Source organism: Onychostruthus taczanowskii, unplaced genomic scaffold, assembly GCF_017590055.1.
Source record: "Onychostruthus taczanowskii isolate IOZ18803 unplaced genomic scaffold, ASM1759005v1 scaffold56, whole genome shotgun sequence".
NCBI classification, from domain to species: Eukaryota; Metazoa; Chordata; class Aves; order Passeriformes; family Passeridae; genus Onychostruthus; species Onychostruthus taczanowskii.
Window position 1 is genome coordinate 3,508,673 of NW_024503235.1, and position 20,820 is coordinate 3,529,492.

The 20,820-nt window shown below is 49.8% G+C and overlaps 2 protein-coding genes across 3 annotated transcripts; both read right to left on the reverse strand.

The window, feature by feature from the left end:
- Window positions 1-248: 248 nt before the first annotated feature.
- Window positions 249-1,976, reverse strand: YRDC (yrdC N6-threonylcarbamoyltransferase domain containing; the record flags this gene model as incomplete). Its single annotated transcript, XM_041417541.1, has 5 exons — window positions 249-450; window positions 789-931; window positions 1,099-1,218; window positions 1,506-1,620; window positions 1,732-1,976. Coding segments are annotated over 5 exons (687 nt in total), but the record flags the coding sequence as incomplete, so codon positions are not given.
- A 6,776-nt stretch (window positions 1,977-8,752) lies between these two features.
- On the reverse strand, window positions 8,753-20,760 carry MTF1 (metal regulatory transcription factor 1). 2 transcript variants are annotated; one of them, XM_041417337.1, is made up of 10 exons: window positions 20,190-20,760; window positions 15,014-15,252; window positions 13,964-14,095; window positions 13,379-13,452; window positions 12,696-12,829; window positions 12,102-12,179; window positions 11,380-11,482; window positions 10,285-10,838; window positions 9,435-9,501; window positions 8,753-9,332 (listed from the first exon to the last, which is right to left on the reverse strand). In XM_041417337.1, the coding sequence occupies exons 1-10, from the start codon at window positions 20,601-20,603 to the stop codon at window positions 8,938-8,940; spliced, it is 2,190 nt and encodes a 729-aa protein (XP_041273271.1). In that variant the 5' UTR covers window positions 20,604-20,760; the 3' UTR covers window positions 8,753-8,937. The 2 variants fall into 2 exon arrangements, with proteins under 2 accessions (XP_041273271.1, XP_041273270.1); XM_041417336.1 differs by having other exon boundaries at window positions 10,285-10,841.
- Window positions 20,761-20,820: the final 60 nt, after the last annotated feature.

Below are 20,820 nucleotides of genomic sequence, written 5' to 3' on the forward strand. Positions count from 1 at the left end.
GGTTTTGATCACATTTAGAACAGAGAACTGTAACACCCTCGAAGCCACAGACCTCCAGACCCCTGTACTCCATGTCTGCCTTCCTTCCAGTGCAGATGGCACAGGGTGAGCTCTGGGGCACACAGGGCCTTCCCCACACCACCCTGACAACAGTTTAACTTTCATAATCACTGTATTCACAAGGCCTGACCAGGGTAACAGAACAGACATTTGGGAACAGTACAGCAGCTCAAAAAGGCCCAAAAGGGTTTTCCAGTCTTTCTTTTTTAATATTTTTTAATTTACCTTGACATAACCCATCGACCTTATTAAACAAGGCCAAGATCACCCACTCCTGAGTGCACAGGCACACAGTGCCCAGCTCCACCAGCTCCCAGTCCCAAGGGTTAGGAAGATTCTGGTACCAAGCCATACTTCTTCTTCAGGATTTCAACTGTGGGCGTTAGTGCACTGCAGGGAGAAACAGAGCCATGAGAACAAAGGGTTTGGAGCATTAAAACTGCATTTTCTGGGGAAGAGCAATCAGTGAGACACAGGATTGCACTTAGAGCCAAGGAGAGCACAGACTCCAGAAACTACAGCTTCACACAGAAACTGTGAGAAAGGGAAATTTGAGAGCTCCTGAGGATTTCTGTGTGTGCTCATAATTAGGTTAACACTAATGGGAAGGTGGCACTGCCGTGGGCAGTGAAGCAAAGCAAAGCAAACAAAGCAAAGCAATGCATGCCCCACCCCTATCCACAAGCTTTGCTTCATTTAAAGCAAAGAACAGCCCCAGCCCCACTCACCAGCCAGGCCGGATGATGGAGAACTTCCCTGACACAGATAAATCAACCACAGTTGACCCCAAGCGACACTCTGGGCTCTGGATGTCTCCTATGGGGCCTCCATCAATGACCAAGGACAGCTGAGGCCACAAGTCCTGGAATTCCTGCAAGAGAGCCACGGGCAACAATCCCGACAGCAATTTGTATCATTTAAATAAAATAAAAATACAGCAGCAGAGCAACACTTGGTTTATTGCTGAAGCTCAACTGCGAGAGCCTGGGGCTCTGCCAAAGTGCCCCAGGGACATGCCAGAGGGTGAAGGAGCCTCACCAGCACGGTCAGGGTGCTGCCCTGGGAGCTGATGTTGGCGCTCGTCAGAGCCAGCGGTCCCGGGCAGGCTCGGGCCAGGTCTCTCATGAAGGGGTGGTCTGGAATGCGAACACCAACCAGCTGCAGGGAGGGACAGGAGGGTTGGACACACAGAAACTGGTTTTAGTTTTGCGTTGCCTAAAGCTCTCTTAGCTTAAAGCTGAAACTCGAGAGAATTGACAGATCTACATCTGCTGGACCTGTGATAACACAAGTCTTAAGCCAGGCTCTAATGCTGGTTTATGCCATGTCCAGCTCAGTCACAGGGAGCAGGACAGCACAGGGACCACTTTTGGGGACAGCTAAGGACAAATGCTACAGCAGCAGCACAAAACCAGCCTGCCCCCAGTCCTGCAGCCACGACCTACCGATGTGAACGGATTCAGGTCCTTATTCAGCTCTTCTGAACGCTCCAAGACCAGGGTCACTGGTCCCGGGAGCAGGTCCCGCAGCAGCTCGTCGGGAACATTGACACGGCAGTACCTACAGGGGCAGACAGCGGATCAGGGCGCGCACACGGAGTGCGCCACCGGCCCCGGGGCAGCTCCGGCACGTCTCCCATCCCTCCCGCAGCCCGCCGCGCTCTCCGCGCACCTGTAGAGCGGCTCCACGTCGCCGAGGCAGATGGCGAGCGGCTTGGCGCCGTTCCGCCCCTTCAGGCTGTAGATGCTGCGCACGGCGGCCGAGTCCTGGGCCAGGCAGGCCACGCCGTACACCGTGTCCGTGGGCACGGCCACCAGCCCGCCCGCCTGCAGGGCACCGGCCGCGGCCGCCACCGCCTCGCTCCAGTCGGCGGCGCGGCCCGGCTCGGGGCGGGGCCGCCACCGCCGTTGCCATGGCGACCGGGGGCGCGCCGGAGCCGCGCGCGAACCGGACGGAGCCGGCGGGAGAGCGGCGAGTGCGGAGAGGGGACGGGGGGAACGGGAACGGGAGCGGCCAGGGGGATCGGGGGAACAAGGGAGGAACGGAGGGAACGGGAGCGGCCAGGGGGATCGGATGGTCAGGGGAGGGAACGGGAGAGTCCAGGGGGATCGGGGATCCGGAGAAGGGACGGGGGGACAGGGGAGGAACGGAGGGAACGGGAGCGGCCAGGGGGATCGGATGGTCAGGGGAGGGAACGGGAGGGTCCAGGGGGATCGGGGGTCCGGAGAAGGGACGAGGGCAGAGGGGGGAACGGCGGGAACGGGAGCGGCCAAGGGGATCAGGGGTCCGGAGAAGGGACGGGAGGACAGGGGAGGAACGGAGGGAACGGGAGAGTCCGGCGCTGACCGCTGTCCCCGCCGTCCCCCCGCAGGTTCCGGATGACCTGGGGATGCTGCTGGAGCTGCTGGAGCTCCGGCAGCGGCAGCTGCGGTCCAGCATCGCCGCCTGCGAGGAGCTGCGGGCGGCGATAGCCGCGCTGCGGGCGGCGCTGAGGCCCGGCCCGGCGGGCGGCGCGGGGCCCTGAGGAGCCCCGGCGGGACCGAGGACGGGCCCCGCCGAAGGGACCGAGGGCTCTGGGGCTCCGGGAGCGCCGGGCGCTGCTGGGGGAGCGCGGGCAGCGCTGACGGCCGCACCGCCGGGCTCCCCCGCCGTGGCCTTGGAGCTCGCTCGGTGTCGCCGCGTTCGTGCCTTATCGCATTAAATTTACACTTCAAAATAAAGCGAGACGGGCTCGGTCTGTATCTCCCCACCCCCGTGTGCTCCTGAGGAGGAGGCACAGCCCCAAGGCTGGTTCTTCCCAGGCCGCTCGGGGAGCGGGGCCAGCCCGAGCCGGCGCTGCGGAGCGCGGCCCGAACCCCTCGGAGCTCGGCCCGAACCCCGCGGAGCCCGGCCCGTTCAGGGCCCCCGCTCTGCCCCTGCCGAGCCCGGCCCGAACCCCGCGGAGCTCGGCACAAATCCCGCGGAGCCCGGCACGAACCCCGCGGAGCCCGGCCCGTTGAGGGCCCCCGCTCTGCCCCTGCCGAGCCCGGCCCGAACCCCGCGGAGCTCGGCACAAATCCCGCGGAGCCCGGCACGAACCCTTCGGAGCCCGGCACGAACCCCGCGGAGCTCGGCACAAATCCCGCGGAGCGCGGCACGAACCCTTCGGAGCTCGGCACGAACCCCGCGGAGCCCGGCCCGTCCAGGGCCCCCGCTCTGCCCCTGCCGAGCCCGGCCTGCAGGCAGAGAAGCCGGGAGAGCCGAGCAGGCAGCAGCTGCGGCACAGGGACGGAGGGAGGGCTGCGGTGGGAGAGTCCCCAGCTCTGGGTTTCAGTTCCCAACGCACCTCATGGAACCTGAGCGGCCAAACCGGGCCAGTGCTGGGAGAAGGAGGAGGGTGAAAAGGCAAACGCTGCCTCTCAGGGTTGGAATTCCTGTTCCTAACGGGACAGGGCAGGATGCTCACACTCCTCTCCCACAGAATACTCTCAGGAAAAACTATTATAACACAATGTTTAAATAAGCATTTAATTAGGATTCCATTAGTATTAATATTGCTTTCAATTCCAAAAAGGTTAATTTCCACTTCTTTGCAGATATTTCAAAGTACAATATTAACTTCATACAAAATGAGCAATTAAGCAAACACCATTATTTCACATTCTTCAAAAAATACAAATTCATATTTACTCTTTTGGGTTTTGGAGATGCTCTTCCTTTGGAAGTACTGTACCTGTAACTAACATCTTCACATTGCTCAATGTAAGCACATTTGTTCCCCTGTTTCAGAGTTAAATAAATTCCTTTATTACCACACACACATTCTTGAGAAACTGGGGTTGAGTTCAGCTGTCTCCAAAGCCCCAGGCAGTGCAGCCCCCCAGCCCCAGGAGCTCAGCTGGAGCTGGAGCTGCCCCCGGTGTGGAGCCAGGCTGGGGTTTGGGCTGGGTGAGGCAAAACAGAGCAGGGTCAGCCCGAGCAGCGGGAGGACAAGAGAGTCACAAACCAGGAACACCAGCAACTGCAACTACAGCACTGCAAACACACCCTCGAGTCTGCTGGAAAAGGTCATGTGAAAAAAATCTTTCTTTAAGAAAAAGTAGAAACTGCATTTATTTGAGAAAGTGTACACTGCATAATGAACCAAATTTTGGCCAGCTTGCACACCACTGCAGCATGGTGTGGGGTTTTACCTAGCTCCAAAAACACACACTTAGACTATGTACACTACTACATAAATATCCAGTTTAATTTGCATTTCTCAGTGCAGACACAGAATCCAACTTCTAGAACATGTGATAGATATCAAGACAAGACACAAAAAAGTTAAAAGTTCAGCCCTGTCCATGAGAATTGACTACAGGTAACATTTATAAAAACTTGACATTGCTTCCAAAATATGTTACGGAAAAAATAGTATACAATTAAAAACTCTGCAGTCAGAAATTCATAGGGTTTATTAAAGACATGCTCTTCTTTTTTTGCCTTACAGTCCAAACTAACTCCAACAGTTCTGCCCAGCTAGCTCAGGTAACTCCTGCCAAGAAGTTTTCACCCACAGATCTCAAATCACTTCATGGAGACAACACCCTGGCCCGGTTCCGTGGGGAGGATCCGAGGCAGCCCGAGGTTCTGAGCCCTGCCCGGTGTCCCCCAGCCAGCAGTGGAAGGGATTTTGTGACACCAGAGCTCCTGCTCTGCCCCACTGACTGCTGCCTCACCTCAGAAGAAGCCAGCAGCAGCTGCTCATCTCCAGCCACCCCAAGGACAGCTACCCTGGGCTCATCTCCATGCCAAGAAGCCAGTTTATCTCGGAGCAGGAGTGCTGTAAACACAGCGCCGCTGCAGATCGAGGACAATGTCGTGGATGGCTACAGCCATGCCACCCCCCAAGAAATAAGGCAGTAACAGGACATCAGAAACCATCTTGAAGACAAATTTGAAAGGTGCAACATGCCTGTTTGAAAGCAGCTTGTCACTTGTGTTCCCACGTGGGTGACAGAACGAGGACAGGGGAAGAAGGACACACATCAAGGGACACGGCATGTCCAACAGGAGTGACAAGCAGCCCCCAGAAAGCGTGAGAGAAAAGGCTGCTGAAGCACAGTGCTCTCAGAGGGTTATTTGCATAGATTGGACGTTTGCTAACGATGCATAATTTGTCTGGGGCACGGGGAAGGGCAGCACAGCACCCACCACACCTGTTCTGTCAGACAGACACACACGGACCACGCGGCACAAGGATCTTTAGCTACAGGTATTGCACCAAGTTAAGTGCTCATCTTTGCACACCCCTGTTAACTTTTACTCAGAGCAAAAATAAACTTTGTGAAAGTATATACAAAAGAAATTGCAGCAATTGGGTTAAAGATAAAATAACCTAAAGTGCATTTTAGATACCAGTATGAGGTTCTGCGAACTTGTCTTCCTGGGGACACTCAGCATTACACAGGTGTCCAACTCGTACTTTGTTCCATGTAATTCAGTACCAGCATTCAATCAGTGCTGATTTCCACCCCACCCCCCCACCCCCCACCTACAAAAAGCACAAAAAGCAATTTCTCCAACCTTCAGCTGCATGCTGCAAGTCTGCTGGCTTGGGTCCTTGCTTGGTGACCAAAGCTACCAAAGTCAGTAACTTGACCCTCTCTACACATTTGAGCTTCTACACCCATCTAGAAACTATGAGTGACCAAGTAAACCCCCACCAGCACAAAACAGGTGACCTAGAGCAGTGCACTTTTGCTCTCTGACTGATAATTAAAGGGGTTCATGCAGACTTTGTAGAGGCAGGCACACTGGTCCCAGAGGCTCCAGCACATTAACCCTTTTCTGGGAATCCAGGGCAGAAACTCTCCTTTTCATTAACCATGTAATAGTGAATATGCTAAATGCTGGGGCAGCAAGGAGAGGACAGGAAAAATCTCTGGCCTTGCAGAATCTCAGAGCTTTGCTGCAGCTGCCCTTGGATCTCCTCCCATCCCAGCATGGCCCTGGAGCAGTCTGATCACACAGTACTGGGGATGATGCAAATGTGAAAACATCTCAGACACACAGCACAAACACTCTGCAAAGCAGACGGACAATAAACAACAAAAGCACACACCTGTAAAACACAGTGGAGGCACAGCCCGTGTGCTCACAGAATCACATGCTCCTGCCTCAGTACAAGCTCTAACCAGTTCCACCTGAATTGCAGCCTGCCTGATGCATGTATAACAGGGAAACAGCAAACCCAATGCACCAAAGAATCAGCAGGACATACTTCTTTTCCTGGAACACAACAACAACAACAAAAAAAACCAGTAGCTGTGAAGAGAAACAGCAGAGATTGACCCTGGGCACTGGTGCCCATCACTGCAGATTCACATTGAGCTTCCCACTTCAGAGACTTTGGTAGTTTCTTCTACTCATTTCAGTCACAAAATAGTTTCTGAAGATGCTCTCTGGTCCAACCAGGAGCGTGTTTTAGGCTGACTAAGTCATAAGTAGCAAAAGTAAAAAAGCCTCCCTGAAGGCTGTGAAGGCTCAGAAGCAGTTGCTAAATTGCCCAGCTGTCACAGTGCAGGCCACATCTGGGACCCTTGTCCCCCATCAGAGGTAACCCCCACAACTCCTGGGGAATCTTCAGACTCCTGCATCAGCAGTCTCCCACAGGCACACATCCACAGCCACTCACCCTCCAACAGCACAGCTGCACTTGGCCAAAGAAAATGCCCAAGGCCACAGTGAGAGGCACCAGAGGGACCCCCAGGCAGCACTCACTCCCCTCCCAGGTGGAGCTCTAGGCAGGGGACTCCTCTTGAGGACAGTCCCAACCATGCAGGCTTGGGACTGTTTTTTGTGTTCAAAGCAGCTCTTGCTGCCATGCAACTCAACTGCAGCACAAAATGAAGCTGCAGGAGAAAAGCAAAGGAGCCACCACCTCGCTGCCCTCCGCGGATTGCCGTGACAGGAACAAAACAAGAAATGCTTTGTTAACCTGTTTGGGGATGTCAAACCTCATTGCTGCAGGACTCGCAGCCCTGCTACAACAACCCTGCCACACACCCAGAGGAAACACCACCAGCTGTGTGATGCCCTCGAGTTCATCCCTGCAGCTGCCAGCACCGAGCTCTCTGCCCTGGCACAGACACACAGCGTGTCCCAGGCACCGAGTGCTCCTGGCACACCTCTCTGCCCTCGTGAGACACGGCTCTTTCCCTTCTGCCCTTCACCAGAAGCTGTGCAGGAGGGCAAGGCCAGCTCCCTTCAGTCCCTTTCCAGCCATGCCTGGGCAGTGCTTTCTCAGGGGAACAGCACGAGAGGTGGCTGAAGCCAGTCTCAGCGCTGGTCAGGCTACACTGAGCACGTCACAGGAGGATTAAACACCTGCTGATCAGCAGGCAGCACTCACAGGTTCTCCCCTCCCCGGAGGTACAGAGAGCAGCTCTGATCAAACACAAAGAGTGAAAGATCTCTATCCACTACAGTTTGTATTCCTAAATTGAGTGCAGGGACACTCCCCACTAATAGGCTTACAGTCATTATCTTTGTATCTCACTAATGACAACACTGTAAACTGAATAAAGACTATTTAATATTCTTTCCTTTAACACAAGAAAACTGACAGCCAAAGCCAGAAAGATGGATAAAAACTATAAAATTACATATTTTAAAATAATGCAGCATAAATAAACCATTTAGAATGAGACTGCATTTATTGCAACATTACAGGCTTTTTGGTGGAAGGGGGGGTTTGGATTTGATTTACCCTGAGTAGGTTAGAATATAGACTCTCAGTTTGATATGAAAAACTATTCTGTTGCGTAACATCTTTTAGTCAAGAAATAGCCCCGTGCACAAAAAGCTGGCATTGCAGTAGGCTGGAGGCAGAGTCAGGCAGAAATTATATAGCTCACTGGAAAAAAAAGAAGCATGTATGGACAACTGAAGGACAGACTCACTGAATTCCAACTGAATTTATGTTGAATCTTTCTCAAAATTTTCTTAAGGGTTGTTCTTCACAAAAGATGAGAGTAACCAGCAAAGGCACCGTGCTCCTGATTCAACAGTCCCAGGGTTAGGATGATGACTTGTTGCTGAACAGAGCCTAAGAAATCAAAAGAGCAGCAGGCACCAACCTGACCACACCTGGCACTCACTGCACCCTTCGGAGAGGCCAAGAAAACAGACACTGGAGCCAGAGCCAGCAGGGCTCCGACTGTGCTTCCATCTTGTGACACAGTGTCTGCAACACACTCGAGTCCTAGTGGAATTAAAATTAACAGATCTATTCTGAAATAAACTCCCCCAAAGCTCCTGGAGGCTTTAGTAGCATCTGTACACAGCAAAACCAGGCACCAGCTCCTCATCAGGTATGGACAATCGCATTCAAATCACACTGCAGATAAATGCTCTCCCCCAGCTATGCCATTTCCTCCCCCACAGCCTCCTTTCCTGGGCTCCCCTTTAGTGCATGGTTAGTAGAGACGTGAGAGGCAGAAGATTAGAGACCCAAGAAGTTGTAACAAAGACCCACTTGCTGCCAGTACCTTAATCCCAAACATAAGTGATGTGCAATTGGAGACAAAGTAACCCCCCCTTTTCCTTTTAAAAATCTTTTTGCACACGAGTAACCTTAACTTCTGTGTTCACATATGACAAGCAAAAGTGACAGACAGTGCAGCCAAAACAGTTCATATATAACTTAGCTATTTCTTTTTTTTTTTTACCTTTTCTTTTTTTAGATAGAATCTGAAAGGTGGATGTACCTGGGACGTGACTAAGATGACATCCGTGAAGCAGAAATAAGCCACAAAACTTCCAAAGAGGAAGGAATAAGAATCGATCCTTCAGTTTCTGCTTCTAAGGAGAAGGGTTTTACCCTCCAGGTGCAAAGGAAAATCTGGAACATCTTCACTTAGAGAAGCTGCTATTCAAACCAATTTCTTCCTCACCCTGCAGTAGTGCTTCAATTGGAATTATATTAGACGGGGTTTCAGGGCTTTGGAGGGACAGGAAGTCCGATACATCCATGGCACTTAATGTTTCAGTCTGGGAGTCTGAAGGGGTAACTATCTGACTGCTCTGCCCACAAGAAGGAGGAGCAGAGGAGGAAGGAAAGGTCTGAGGCTGCAGCTGGGAAGCTGGCTGCTCCAAAGCTTTTGAATCAGGTGAGGAACATTCCTTCTTCACGGTGGAGGTGGCTTTGTCCTTGGCAGAGTCTCGGCAGGCACACTGGCACTGGCAGGCCTCCTCCTGCTTTATAATGATAACAGGAACGCTGAGACCAATCTGCTGAACAGGGTTTCCTGAAGGTGAAACAAAGACAAAACACAATGGAACTACATAATTTCACAGCAGGGAGAGAGAAATCAGCTTTGTTCAATCAATTAGTTCAGTGTCACACTTACCTGTGTTACCAGCTACTGGTAATGCAGTGGTAAAAAACACCTTTTCTACTACTTTTGGAACTTGTGGCTTTAAAGAAAAAAAACAAACAAGAAAAAATGTGAATTGACTCAAATTAAATTTCTGCTCTTCAAACTCTAAACAGCTATATACATATTCCAAAGAGATAAACATGAAAACTGGGCTCAAAAGTATTGTTTCAGTGGTCCTAAAGATTTGGTATAACATCCCCTGCATTATTTGCTGGTGAACTCAGCTTGTGGGTTTTGACAACTCAATGACTGAATTCTTAACCACTGCTCTGTGTGCTCCCACTGCCTGTACCTGCAGCCACTCACTCGTGTCCACCTACAGCTGAGAGCCTAAAGTGGCACCAATATCATCAAAGAGAAAACTCCTTAAGTTTCAGCTATCCAGATTTACTGGAAAACCACAAACATTCTCTTTCTAGAAAATCTCTTTTCATTACCAGTCAAAATTAGGCAGAGACAGCGATTACAAAATGTCTAAACACAATCTTTACAGAGTGTTTTGTGCTTCTATGCATCAAAAGCAATACATTAAGGCCCATGTATATCCTCAGGCATGGTGGTGCCCTGTCCTGAATAAACACACTGACACCTGCTGGCAGAAGTCCCCACGAGGAGAAAGAAGAAAGCAAGATCTTCCTGCACCCTGGGTTTCTCTGTGATCTAATTATTTCCCTGTCTGTTCCAGGGCCTGCATTGGTGACATGTATACAAATTAACATGACAAACATTATACCACACTGCATGCTGGGGTTTATCTTACAGGTTTCACCCCCTCCCTTTTCAAAAGCAAGAGCTCCAAAGCCCTGCTGAATGTACTGACCATTTGTTCTTGGCTTTGTGGGGAACCAGTGGCACCATTTAAGATCCATTGTAAGTTCTGCTCTCCCATGACAATGCTGGGCTGCAGAATGGCGGTGCTTGGAGAAGGAGTAATGGTTATAGTGGGGTTACTGGTCAAAACAGGGTTTGCACCAACAGGCACAGTCTGAACTACAGCTGGCAGGGGCTCGGTGGCACTCGGGGCTGTCGGGGCAGGAGCCCCAGCAACCACTGACAGTCCCTGAACAATGGGCTGCGGCGGAGGCTGGCTGTGCTGCAGGAAGTCTTGGTGACTGGCTGCAAACGGTGTGCTGTGAGGAACAGGCACTTCTGGGGATTGTAAAACAGTTGCAGGATTCCCAAACGCAGCTGGCTGTGAGCTGGGCGCTATGGAGGAGGGAGCAGCGGGCGCTGCCGAGGCTTGCAGCGCTGCCTGTGCCGGCTCAGGGAGGCCGAGCTGCAGGACCAGGGGGAGGGACAACGAGGCGTCTCCTGCCGGGGGCGGGACCGCAGCCACCGAGTCTGCGTCGCCGTTAAATCCTTCCATCAAGGAAGCTGCTGAAAGAGAAACAGAAAAAATATAAATAGATCCGTTCTCATGAGGTCTGAATGAACTGCTTTTTCAATGAACTTATCAGCTAGCTGATGGGTTTTTGCCAAGTAAAGCATTACCACGTTCCTAACTTCAGAGTAGTGCTTAAAAACAACCCTAGCAGTGAAATCTAGAAGTAGCTGTAAATTCAAGCTGGTAACACCAGGCACTACACTGAGCCTGATCAGGCTCATCAGCTCTCTCTAATAAGCCTTTTATCAGGCAGGTTGTGCAGCAACTTCAAGAAAACAGGATGATGCTTGAGAGCTCCAGTGCCAGTACTGCAGGACAGTGTGCTGGGCCACCTCCCCTGTCACTGAGTGTCCACAGTCTGTGCACACCATGCATCCCAACACCAATGAATTTCAACCCTGAAGTTAAAGTTCTTTTTGCTTCTTAGAGTTATGTTGGGCATTAAGCTTCAGTCTGAAATGCTGAATTCAGTACATGCATGCAGAGCTGTCAAAAAGTTCTTTTTAACAGCAGAGCAGATACAACTGGTACCTGTCTGCTGAGACTCATCCTGATTTGCAGTGTGGTCTGGGCTCTGAAACATAGACTCAAAGATGCTTGCTGGTGAGATTGTGCTGAGGTCCTGTCCATGTGTCTGACAAACAGAAAACAAAGAGGAAGACATCAGACAATGTTGTATCTCAGGGCTCCACAAACCCCAGTCAAGCAGTGCCAGAAAGCATGTCAGAAACACTCCCCCAAAGAACCAGCCACCCTCAGGAATGGCAACACCTACTACTTACAGCATGTAAATTTACACCTTTACCAACATAATGAGCAACCCCTACAAAAATAAGTAACTTCTTCAAAAGTAAAATATATTCCTCTGCATGCACTCTTTATTTAACCCTTATTTCTTGCAGTACTCCATCATAAACAGAAATTAATTGGCTGCTTCCAGAACCTTTCTGGAGCAGAAAAAAATAGCTCCATTTTATATCCTGGACTGTGCAATTCTAGTCATCCACAGGAGCAGAATACACTCAGGAGCTGCACTCTGCTCCCACACCACAGCACAAAGAACAACACTGTCTCCTCAGCATCTCATTTTCCTCTGTGTGAAATCCAAGCTCAGTCAAGACTTATCAAGGAGCACTGTTATGGCAAAGTCAGATGCAGAGCTTTCTACAGCAGGTTGAACTAAGCACTGCACGTTTTGGAGGACAGAATCAAAACTCCAATGAGGATGAGGCAATTCCAGGACAATAACTCACTGGGTTAGAGTTCTCCCGCAATTCTGAATCTGTTGATATGAGGCTTAAATCACTCAGACAAAGTGAATGACTTGTATCCTGTGAAAAAGAAAAACAATCTGAATTATATATTAAAAGAATAATTTCAGAAATGTTTTAAATTAATTTTCAGAGTCCATGCTTTGCTTATATGGGACCCAGGTCTCAGTTCTAAAATCAAAGGATCGAGATTTTTAAGCAAAGGATATTTAGCAGCTATCAAGGATGCTTAATATCTCTGTCAAAGTACTTCCAAAAAGCCATATAACCCAGAATTTTAAATTAGCATAGGAATGAATCAACTTTTAGAAAATAAAAAAAAATTAAACCTTCCCAGTTAGTATTTTTAGTTAGTATCTATTTTACTTCACAGCATTGATTCCAACCAAAGCACACACAAGGAAAGCAGCCTGATGGATACAACTGCCCACGTGCACATGTGGCAAAGTGAGCACTTGGAAAACTCCTGTCTTAAATGTTACACCTTAAGAACAAGCTGCAGACCAAATGATTTCTTCCCCAAAGTATGATTTATATCCACCTAACACAGAAACATTAAGCAGAAGTGCTACTAACCTCAGACACGTTGTTATTGGGAAGTGCATTATAGGTATGTCCCTTCTCATGACCTTTCATGTGACTCTTGAGACTGTACTGGGTGCTGAAAGTCTTCTCACAACCATTGCTGGGACAGAAGAAGGGTTTCTCCCCTAGAGGCAGCAGAGAACACATTTAACAGACTTCAAAACATCTTATCAGACACACACTTTTAAAGCACCTTGCAGAGCAGTATTTCATACAAGCAAGACATTTTCTGCCCCTTCACACGTTAGTATTCCTGGGAGTCCTGCAGGTGAGTGCTTCCATCTCACCATGGGAACTGACACACAGCACAATATTTAATTGTTATGCATCATTACTGGTACATTTATGAAAACATGTTCATTGAATTCAAAACCTGTCAAGCATAAACATAACTGCATAAATGGAAAATTTGGATTGGCCTGGTGCACGTGCAGGAGTTTGCACTTGGCCTTTGTAAACTCATGAAGTTCACATGAGCACACTCCTCCAGCCTGCAAAGGTCTCTCTGGATGCCATCCCCTCCCTCACACATTACCTGAGCCACTCAGCTTGGTGTCACTCCCATATTATGTGTAACTATATATTCCTATTAGGATTCTGAGAGTTATAAGCTCAATTTATAAGCTTTATAAGCTCAATTAAAGAAAATTTTTTAAAAACCCCATAGAACTTACCAGTGTGTGTTCTAACATGTGTTTTGAGGTGGTGGCTTGCAGCAAAAGCCTTCCCACAGCCATCATGCTCACACCTGAATGAGGCATCACAGGACAGTCAGCATCAGCCCCCTTCAATGCATTAGCTACAACCTTAAATCATGCTTTGCAATAGTCCCAGGACTCTAAAAAGCAGGCCCAAAGCTAAGCTCTGTTAGCTAACAGCAGCTGCTGTGCATGCTACACACATCATAGCAGGGCTCTGAGCAGGACTTTAAAATCCAAGCAGTATTTGGGGTGTCTCCTCCATGGAATACACATTGCATCCCAGAAGAGAGCAGCAATGTGTTTTAAAAGATGCTCACCACGGCATAGGTTTATGTTTAAAAAACTACCTTAACTATTCTTGCCTTTTAGAACAATCACTGCACCCACTGTGAAAGGAAACCAGGGGAGCTCGAGAACAAACAGGCTCCAAAGCCAGCCAGCCACCTTCACTTATTTCTCAGGAGAACACCATTCCATTCAGAACAGTAACAGCTGCTTTTTGGCACAGGTGCCTCATTAGCTGAGCCACAGGAGCCAGCACAGCACCCAGCAACTCACCGAAATGGCTTTTCTCCTGTGTGTGTTCGGATGTGCTTCCTCAGGTCACTGTGCGTTGTGAAGTATTTGCTGCAGCCTTCTGATTCACAGTTAAATGTTTTCCCTGTGTGAAGCCTTTGATGTGCTTTCAACCTAAAAAACACGTCAAAAAAATCCCTCTTAGGACTGGTAGGATAAGACAGACCTGGCCTGAGGCAAGCAAGCCTTTCTTTGAAATGTGCAGGAGGGGATCAAAGGCTGAACATATCCTGAGCAGAAGTAATGAGCTCATGGAAGTGACTGCTATCAGTTCCAAAGTCCTCCAACAAGGCTGAGAGACCCTTGTGTTTATCCACCACCTTCAATGCTGCTGGAATACAAAGAAGTGACCACAGTCCTGTCATCCTACCCTTTGGAGAGCATTGCCACACTTGAGGGGTTTATATCTGTACCTGTACATGGAAGGAAACAATTGTATTCAAACACAAACACAAAGTAGATGCAACCTGCAGAACAGCAACAGCCACACCTACAAGAAAATTCACCAGAGCCTTCCCTCCTGGAGTGCTGAACACCAGCTCACCTGTACAGTGTGTTGAACACCCTCTCACCTGTACAGTGCTGAACACCCCCTCACCTGCACAGTGTGTTGAACACCCTCTCACCTGTACAGTGCTGAACACCCCCTCACCTGTACTGTTGAACACCCCCTCACCTGCACAGTGTGTTGAACACCCTCTCACCTGTACAGTGTGTTGAACAGCAGCTCACCTGTACAGTGCTGAACACCCTCTCACCTGTACAGTGCTGAACACCCCCTCACCTGCACAGTGTGTTGAACACCCTCTCACCTGTACAGTGCTGAACACCCCCTCACCTGTACTGTTGAACACCCCCTCACCTGCACAGTGTGTTGAACACCCTCTCACCTGTACAGTGTGTTGAACAGCAGCTCACCTGTACAGTGCTGAACACACTCTCACCTGCACAGTGTGTTGAACACCCCCTCACCTGTAGAGTGTGTTGAACACCCCCTCACCTGTACTGTTGAACACCTGAACACCCCCTCACCTGTAGAGTGTGTTGAACGCCTTCTCACAGCCCTGCACGTCGCACTCGAAGGGTTTCTCCTTGGTGTGCACCCGGACGTGGATTTTGAGGCTGTAGGAGGTGAGGAAGGCCTTGCCACAGCCCTCCTGGTTGCACACGAAGGTGTACTCCCCCCGGTGCGTTTTCTGGTGCGTGCGCAGGTTGCCAGCGGTGCTGTAGGTGCGGGGACAGCCCTCAAAGGTGCACTGGTAGCGCTTCACCTGAAGGACAAAATGCTGCAGGCTTAATAATTTTTAATAATTTCTGCAATCCAGATATGCATGTAGTCCTTTGATGGGGTCAGACAAGAGATTTTGACACCAAAGCGCTCCCAGAAAATTTACTGCTGCTTAATTCTCTGATAAGAACACTTCTGCTGTGCTCTGAGAGGAAGGGAAGGAGTGGCACGTGGGAAAGCAGCTGGGCTTGCAGAACAGGAATCCAACAGAAGGGAAAAAAGAAAAAACCTAATCCAAAATATTTCTAGCCAAAAATCTGATAGAACAGCTGGAAAGAACACTGAGGAGCCATCAAACCTGTCCACTACCCACATGTGCAGCACCTGCATTTTAGTCCGGTGCTTCCTGCAGAACTACTTATTTGTGGAGCAGGGAGACAAAGGAAAATGCACTGCCACAGTGCTCAAACCCACTGCCCTGTGTGCTGAATTCCCATCAACAACAGCTTGGTGTTCAAAACAGTTTTTACCATCTCCCATGGTCTGACCACCAGTCCATTCACTACTTCACTCTATCCCAAACAGCCTTCACTGAGCCTTGCTCTTCCCTTCTGTGCTACTGAAACAGTCAGTGCCTGAAGAGTAATGGATCACATCAGGTCACAAGGACACCCAAATACAGCTGTCACAGATTTCTCAGTAAGCCACTGAGATCTCTAGGACAACTTCTCATGGAACTGGATTTGGTACAGGCACAAGGGATCATTTAGAAGCATGTGTAAGTGGTAACACCTCATGAAATACTGTCTTCTCTTGTGAAGCAGAAGGAATACACCCTGATCTGCCTGAATAAAGTTATCCTCCACCATTAATTACCAGACTGATGGCTTTCATTTGACTGTTAAAGTTCAGAAACCTCAACACCTCATAGTGATTGAGGAGCCCAAGAGAGGACTTGGCAAGTCACACCAGCTATAAATCAAGTTCTAGGCAGTTCTCCATAACAAAACAGAAATAGCTTCTTGGTTACTTCCAACCTGTTTTGTAGGGGACAAAACTGCCAGCAGGACTCCTTTAGGAAAATTCTACAAAGCTGAGTGATCTTTTGTGTATCCCAGTGCATGGTCTTGTTGCTCCCACAACAGGCTGGCATTCACCTTCACCTTGCCTCAGTAAAACCTTCCTATTTGGAGAACACTAAACCCTCCTGTGAGACACACAAGAGACACACAGGGCACAGAAATACCATCATGTGCTGGGTTTGGCTGGGATAGAGTTCGTTTTCTTCACTTGTATAGAGCAGGTTCTGGATTTGTGCTCAACACAGGGCTGATGATACAGAGATGGATTTTTTTTTTTTAGTGCTTCTCATTCTGCCCTGCCAGCAAGGGGCTGGGGGTACACAGGGAGTGGGGAGGGGACACAGCCAGGACAGCTGGCCCTGACTGACCCAGGGATACCCCAGACCATGTGATGTCATGCTCAGTATAGAAAGCTGGGCAAGGAGGAGGGAGGGGAAACATTTTGTGGTCCCCAGTCTCTGCTAGGCGCGCTGGAGCCCGGCTTTCCTGGGCATGGCTGAGCTCCTGCCTGCCAGGGAAGGAAGGAATGCCCCCCTTCACATTTTCAACTGGTCACTCAGCATTCTCAGAGAAGGAAACAGTAATTTCACTCTAAGCAATGTGCCCTTAATTTACAGCTCAAATCAGGCAGAAATCCTAAATGCCCAAGAACTGCAGCATGGTTACAATGCAGTTAGGAAGTCTGGCTGTGCTGAGGCTGCCACAACACGGGAGCACAGAGCAGTACCACACCAGCAGCAGAAAGCACATTTTATTACATGAGGAGGGTACATCATCCTCCCCCAGGATCACCAGATCCAGTACAATTTGTGTATCAGTGCTGAAGTAAATGTTCCTTGTTACAGCTTTAAGGCAGCTGGAAATTAACATTTTACACAACATTTCCCGTGGTACACAAGGGATCTGACACAGGCAGGAACTACCTGAAAATCAAGGGAGGGTTCTGTTAAGCTTTTTGGTATTTACATTTAGGTCTAGAAGAAAAAGGACAGTATTAATTACAGATGAAGCTGTTTGGTTCCCAGCTGTCACCACCCATGTGTAAGGGAAGGTGGCAGTATCAGTTTAATGGCCTTGCAGTGCTCCCCCTCCCTCAAAGGCCAAATCTTTATTTCACAAATCCTTCCAAGCACACCACAGGCAGCAGCAATATCACCACCACGTTCTGAGCAAAACCAACCTTTCTGTGAAGCACCACAGCATTTAATTCTCCTTTCACATCAGCACACTGCACACTGTTCACACACACAAAACCATCAGAGATTGATTTGAAAGCCTCACAGAGACAGCAGCAAGAGCTCCAGGCTGCCACAGCACCAGGGCACAACAGAAAACAAACAAGGCAGCAGAGGCCAAGCCCTGGGCAGGCAGGACAGGGCCCAGGGACTCTGAGGCCAAAGGCTGTGGCTTCTGGCCAGGGACAGTGAGGTGCTGCTGGAAGAGACATGATCCAGCATTTACCTCAGAAAACTCGTTGTGCAATAGCCAACAGGGCTGGAGAAAGCAGAGCCTCACACCCTGGTTCAAAGTCTACAGTAACTGCTCTGTTTGCCTTTAACTCTTCCTGAGCTTACCACGTTCCCCCTAAATGGCCACATTTTCTGTGTCACTGCTGAACAAATAACTGGATTTGAAATAAGAAACTGTAATCATGTTTGTTCTTACCCAAACAATTACAGTGAGATGTGCAACAAAATAATAAAAAGCCAAAGGTACTAAAGTGCAAAATCCCTTTTTAGCTTCATACATGTCTAAGGCTGACCTGAAAACCTAAGACTTTAAAACAATTATCCCAAGTGTTAAAACTGTTGCAGATATTTTACAAGTACCAAAGAACAGAGCTGTTGATTTTCAGAGATGACTCAGATGTTTGGGACCTTTAGAGCTCTCCTTTCCTCACCTCCAGACAACTTATCAGACCTTTGAAAGAGCAGCCCAAAAGGCCTTTCACACGTGCTCAGGGCCACTGCTTTCATATTATGGAATCACTGCCCTCTGTTCTGGGAAATTAATTCCAGAAATTGAAAATAAATTCATATAAAGCATTTCACTAGGAAATTCCACACCTAACAAGCCTTTTCTAAAAGGCAAAGGTGAAAAAATGCAGTCAGTTTAATTGCACATGCAGCCATTGACCCTGTTTAGCTCCCACCCCTGCTCTGGGAGCAGCTCAGGGTCCCACAAAGAGGAAAAGTGAAACACTTCAGCAGCTGCCAAGGTGAGTAACTGAGCAGGAGGCTCAAACAGGCTCACTGAACACACCTCAGTGCAGCAGCTCCCCAGCTGCAGAGTTGACCCCCCAGCCCCATTTCCCAGCTCTCAGCCCAATGGTGACAGCTCTGTGTTCAGTGTCACAGTCTGTGCCACTGGCACTGCCCCTGGACTCATCACCCCTCACAAAGAAGGGGCACCAAGCCATCCCTGAGCTGTGCCACAGCCAACTTCCCTTTGCTCTTGCAGCCAAAAAGAAGAGTTCCAGGACAAGTCCTCCCCACTGTGCACCCAGACAGAATTCATTAGGGAAACAGAATTAAGAGCAAACTCCATTTTAACCATGCAGCCTGGCCTGAGCTTTCAAAACACATCAGATGGCAGCTTAAAGCTCCCATCTTCTCACAGTCGCCCTGGGGCACAACAAAACTACAAATAATTTCAAATTTGGCATCTCACATTTGGTACTCCAGCTCCCAGCAATGGCCTGGCCCTTAACTGTGACCTGAATGTGCTTTTCTTGAGAATGAAAAGTCCCAGAGTAAGAGCTCAGGCTGTTTCAGCTGCCTCTCACCTCACAAAACAATGACCTGAGCAGAAGAAAACCTGAAGATCACTAAAGTGACACAAAGGTGTGCCAGTGCCACACCCTCCTGCCATCCAGTGTCACCAAGTGCCTTCTGGAAGGTTCCTAGGGCAGCAGGTGGTGTCAGAGAGAAGAGAGATGGCCCTGGCAGCTCTGCTGGGACACGGTTCTCCCCAGCACACTGCGAAGCTGGGGATGACAACCAGAGCAGATTCACACAAAATCCCTCAAAAACGAGCAAAACTGCTGCCCCTCTCCTGAAAAACAAAACAGCAAAACTGCTGCCCCTCTCCTCTTGCAGCCAAAAAGAAGAGTTCCAGGACAAGTCCTCCCCACTGTGCACCCAGACAGAATTCATTAGGGAAACAGAATTAAGAGCAAACTCCATTTTAACCATGCAGCCTGGCCTGAGCTTTCAAAACACATCAGATGGCAGCTTAAAGCTCCCATCTTCTCACAGTCGCCCTGGGGCACAACAAAACTACAAATAATTTCAAATTTGGCATCTCACATTTGGTACTCCAGCTCCCAGCAATGGCCTGGCCCTTAACTGTGACCTGAATGTGCTTTTCTTGAGAATGAAAAGTCCCAGAGTAAGAGCTCAGGCTGTTTCAGCTGCCTCTCACCTCACAAAACAATGACCTGAGCAGAAGAAAACCTGAAGATCACTAAAATGACACAAAGGTGTGCCAGTGCCACACCCTCCTGCCATCCAGTGTCACCAAGTGCCTTCTGGAAGGTTCCTAGGGCAGCAGGTGGTGTCAGAGAGAAGAGAGATGGCCCTGGCAGCTCTGCTGGGACACGGTTCTCCCCAGCACACTGCGAAGCTGGGGATGACAACCAGAGCAGATTTACACAAAATCCCTGAAAAACAGCAAAACTGATGCCCCTCTCCTGAAAAACAGCAAAACTGCTGCCCCTCTCTTGAAAACAGCAAAACAGCAAAACTGCTGCCCCTCTCCTGAAAAACAAAACAGCAAAACTGCTGCCCCTCTCCTGAAAACAGCAAAACAGCAAAACTGCTGCCCCTCTCTTGAAGAAACAGCCCAGTTTCAAAGCCTTTAAGGTGCAGAAAGCCCAGAATCTCAGGTGGCTACTCACCTCCTTACGCTTGGTCTCTGGGCACTCAGACTGCAGAGTGAGAGTTGCTCCTTCGATGTTCCTTGGCATGGGAGTTGAACCAGGATTTATTGTTAGGTGAATCTGATCTGGAGAAATAATGTGTTGCACGTAACCCTGTGACATCCCTTCATGATCTGCTATTAAATGAAATCCTTCTTCGTGACCCTCGGGTAAAAAAGGCAAGTGGTCACCACACTGTCCTTCATCCTCCTCATCCTCCAGCACGCTGTGGTCCTGCTCGATGAGCACAGTTGTCCTGTCATACACCGTCCCGGACGAGGAGGACACCAGCCCGTTTTTGTCAGCAAACCTCATCATATTTTCATCTTGGGCTAAGTCGTCTTCCTCCGCTTCATAGTAGATGGCGTCGCCCTCGGGACTGTTCTCGCCCATGGCTCCGCGCCTCTCACCGCGCTACCGGCAGCTCCGGCCGGAACGGCTCATCTGCAACACAACGATGGGCGAGGCGGGGGTCAGGCGGCTCGGCCGGCCCGGGCCCCGTTTCTCCGGCGGGCACAGCCCCAGCGCGGCCGGTGGCGGCCGGGAGCGCCGCGCCCGCCGCGGGGGCTGACGGGAGGGCGGGCGGAGCGCAGCGCCTCCTGCCGGCCGC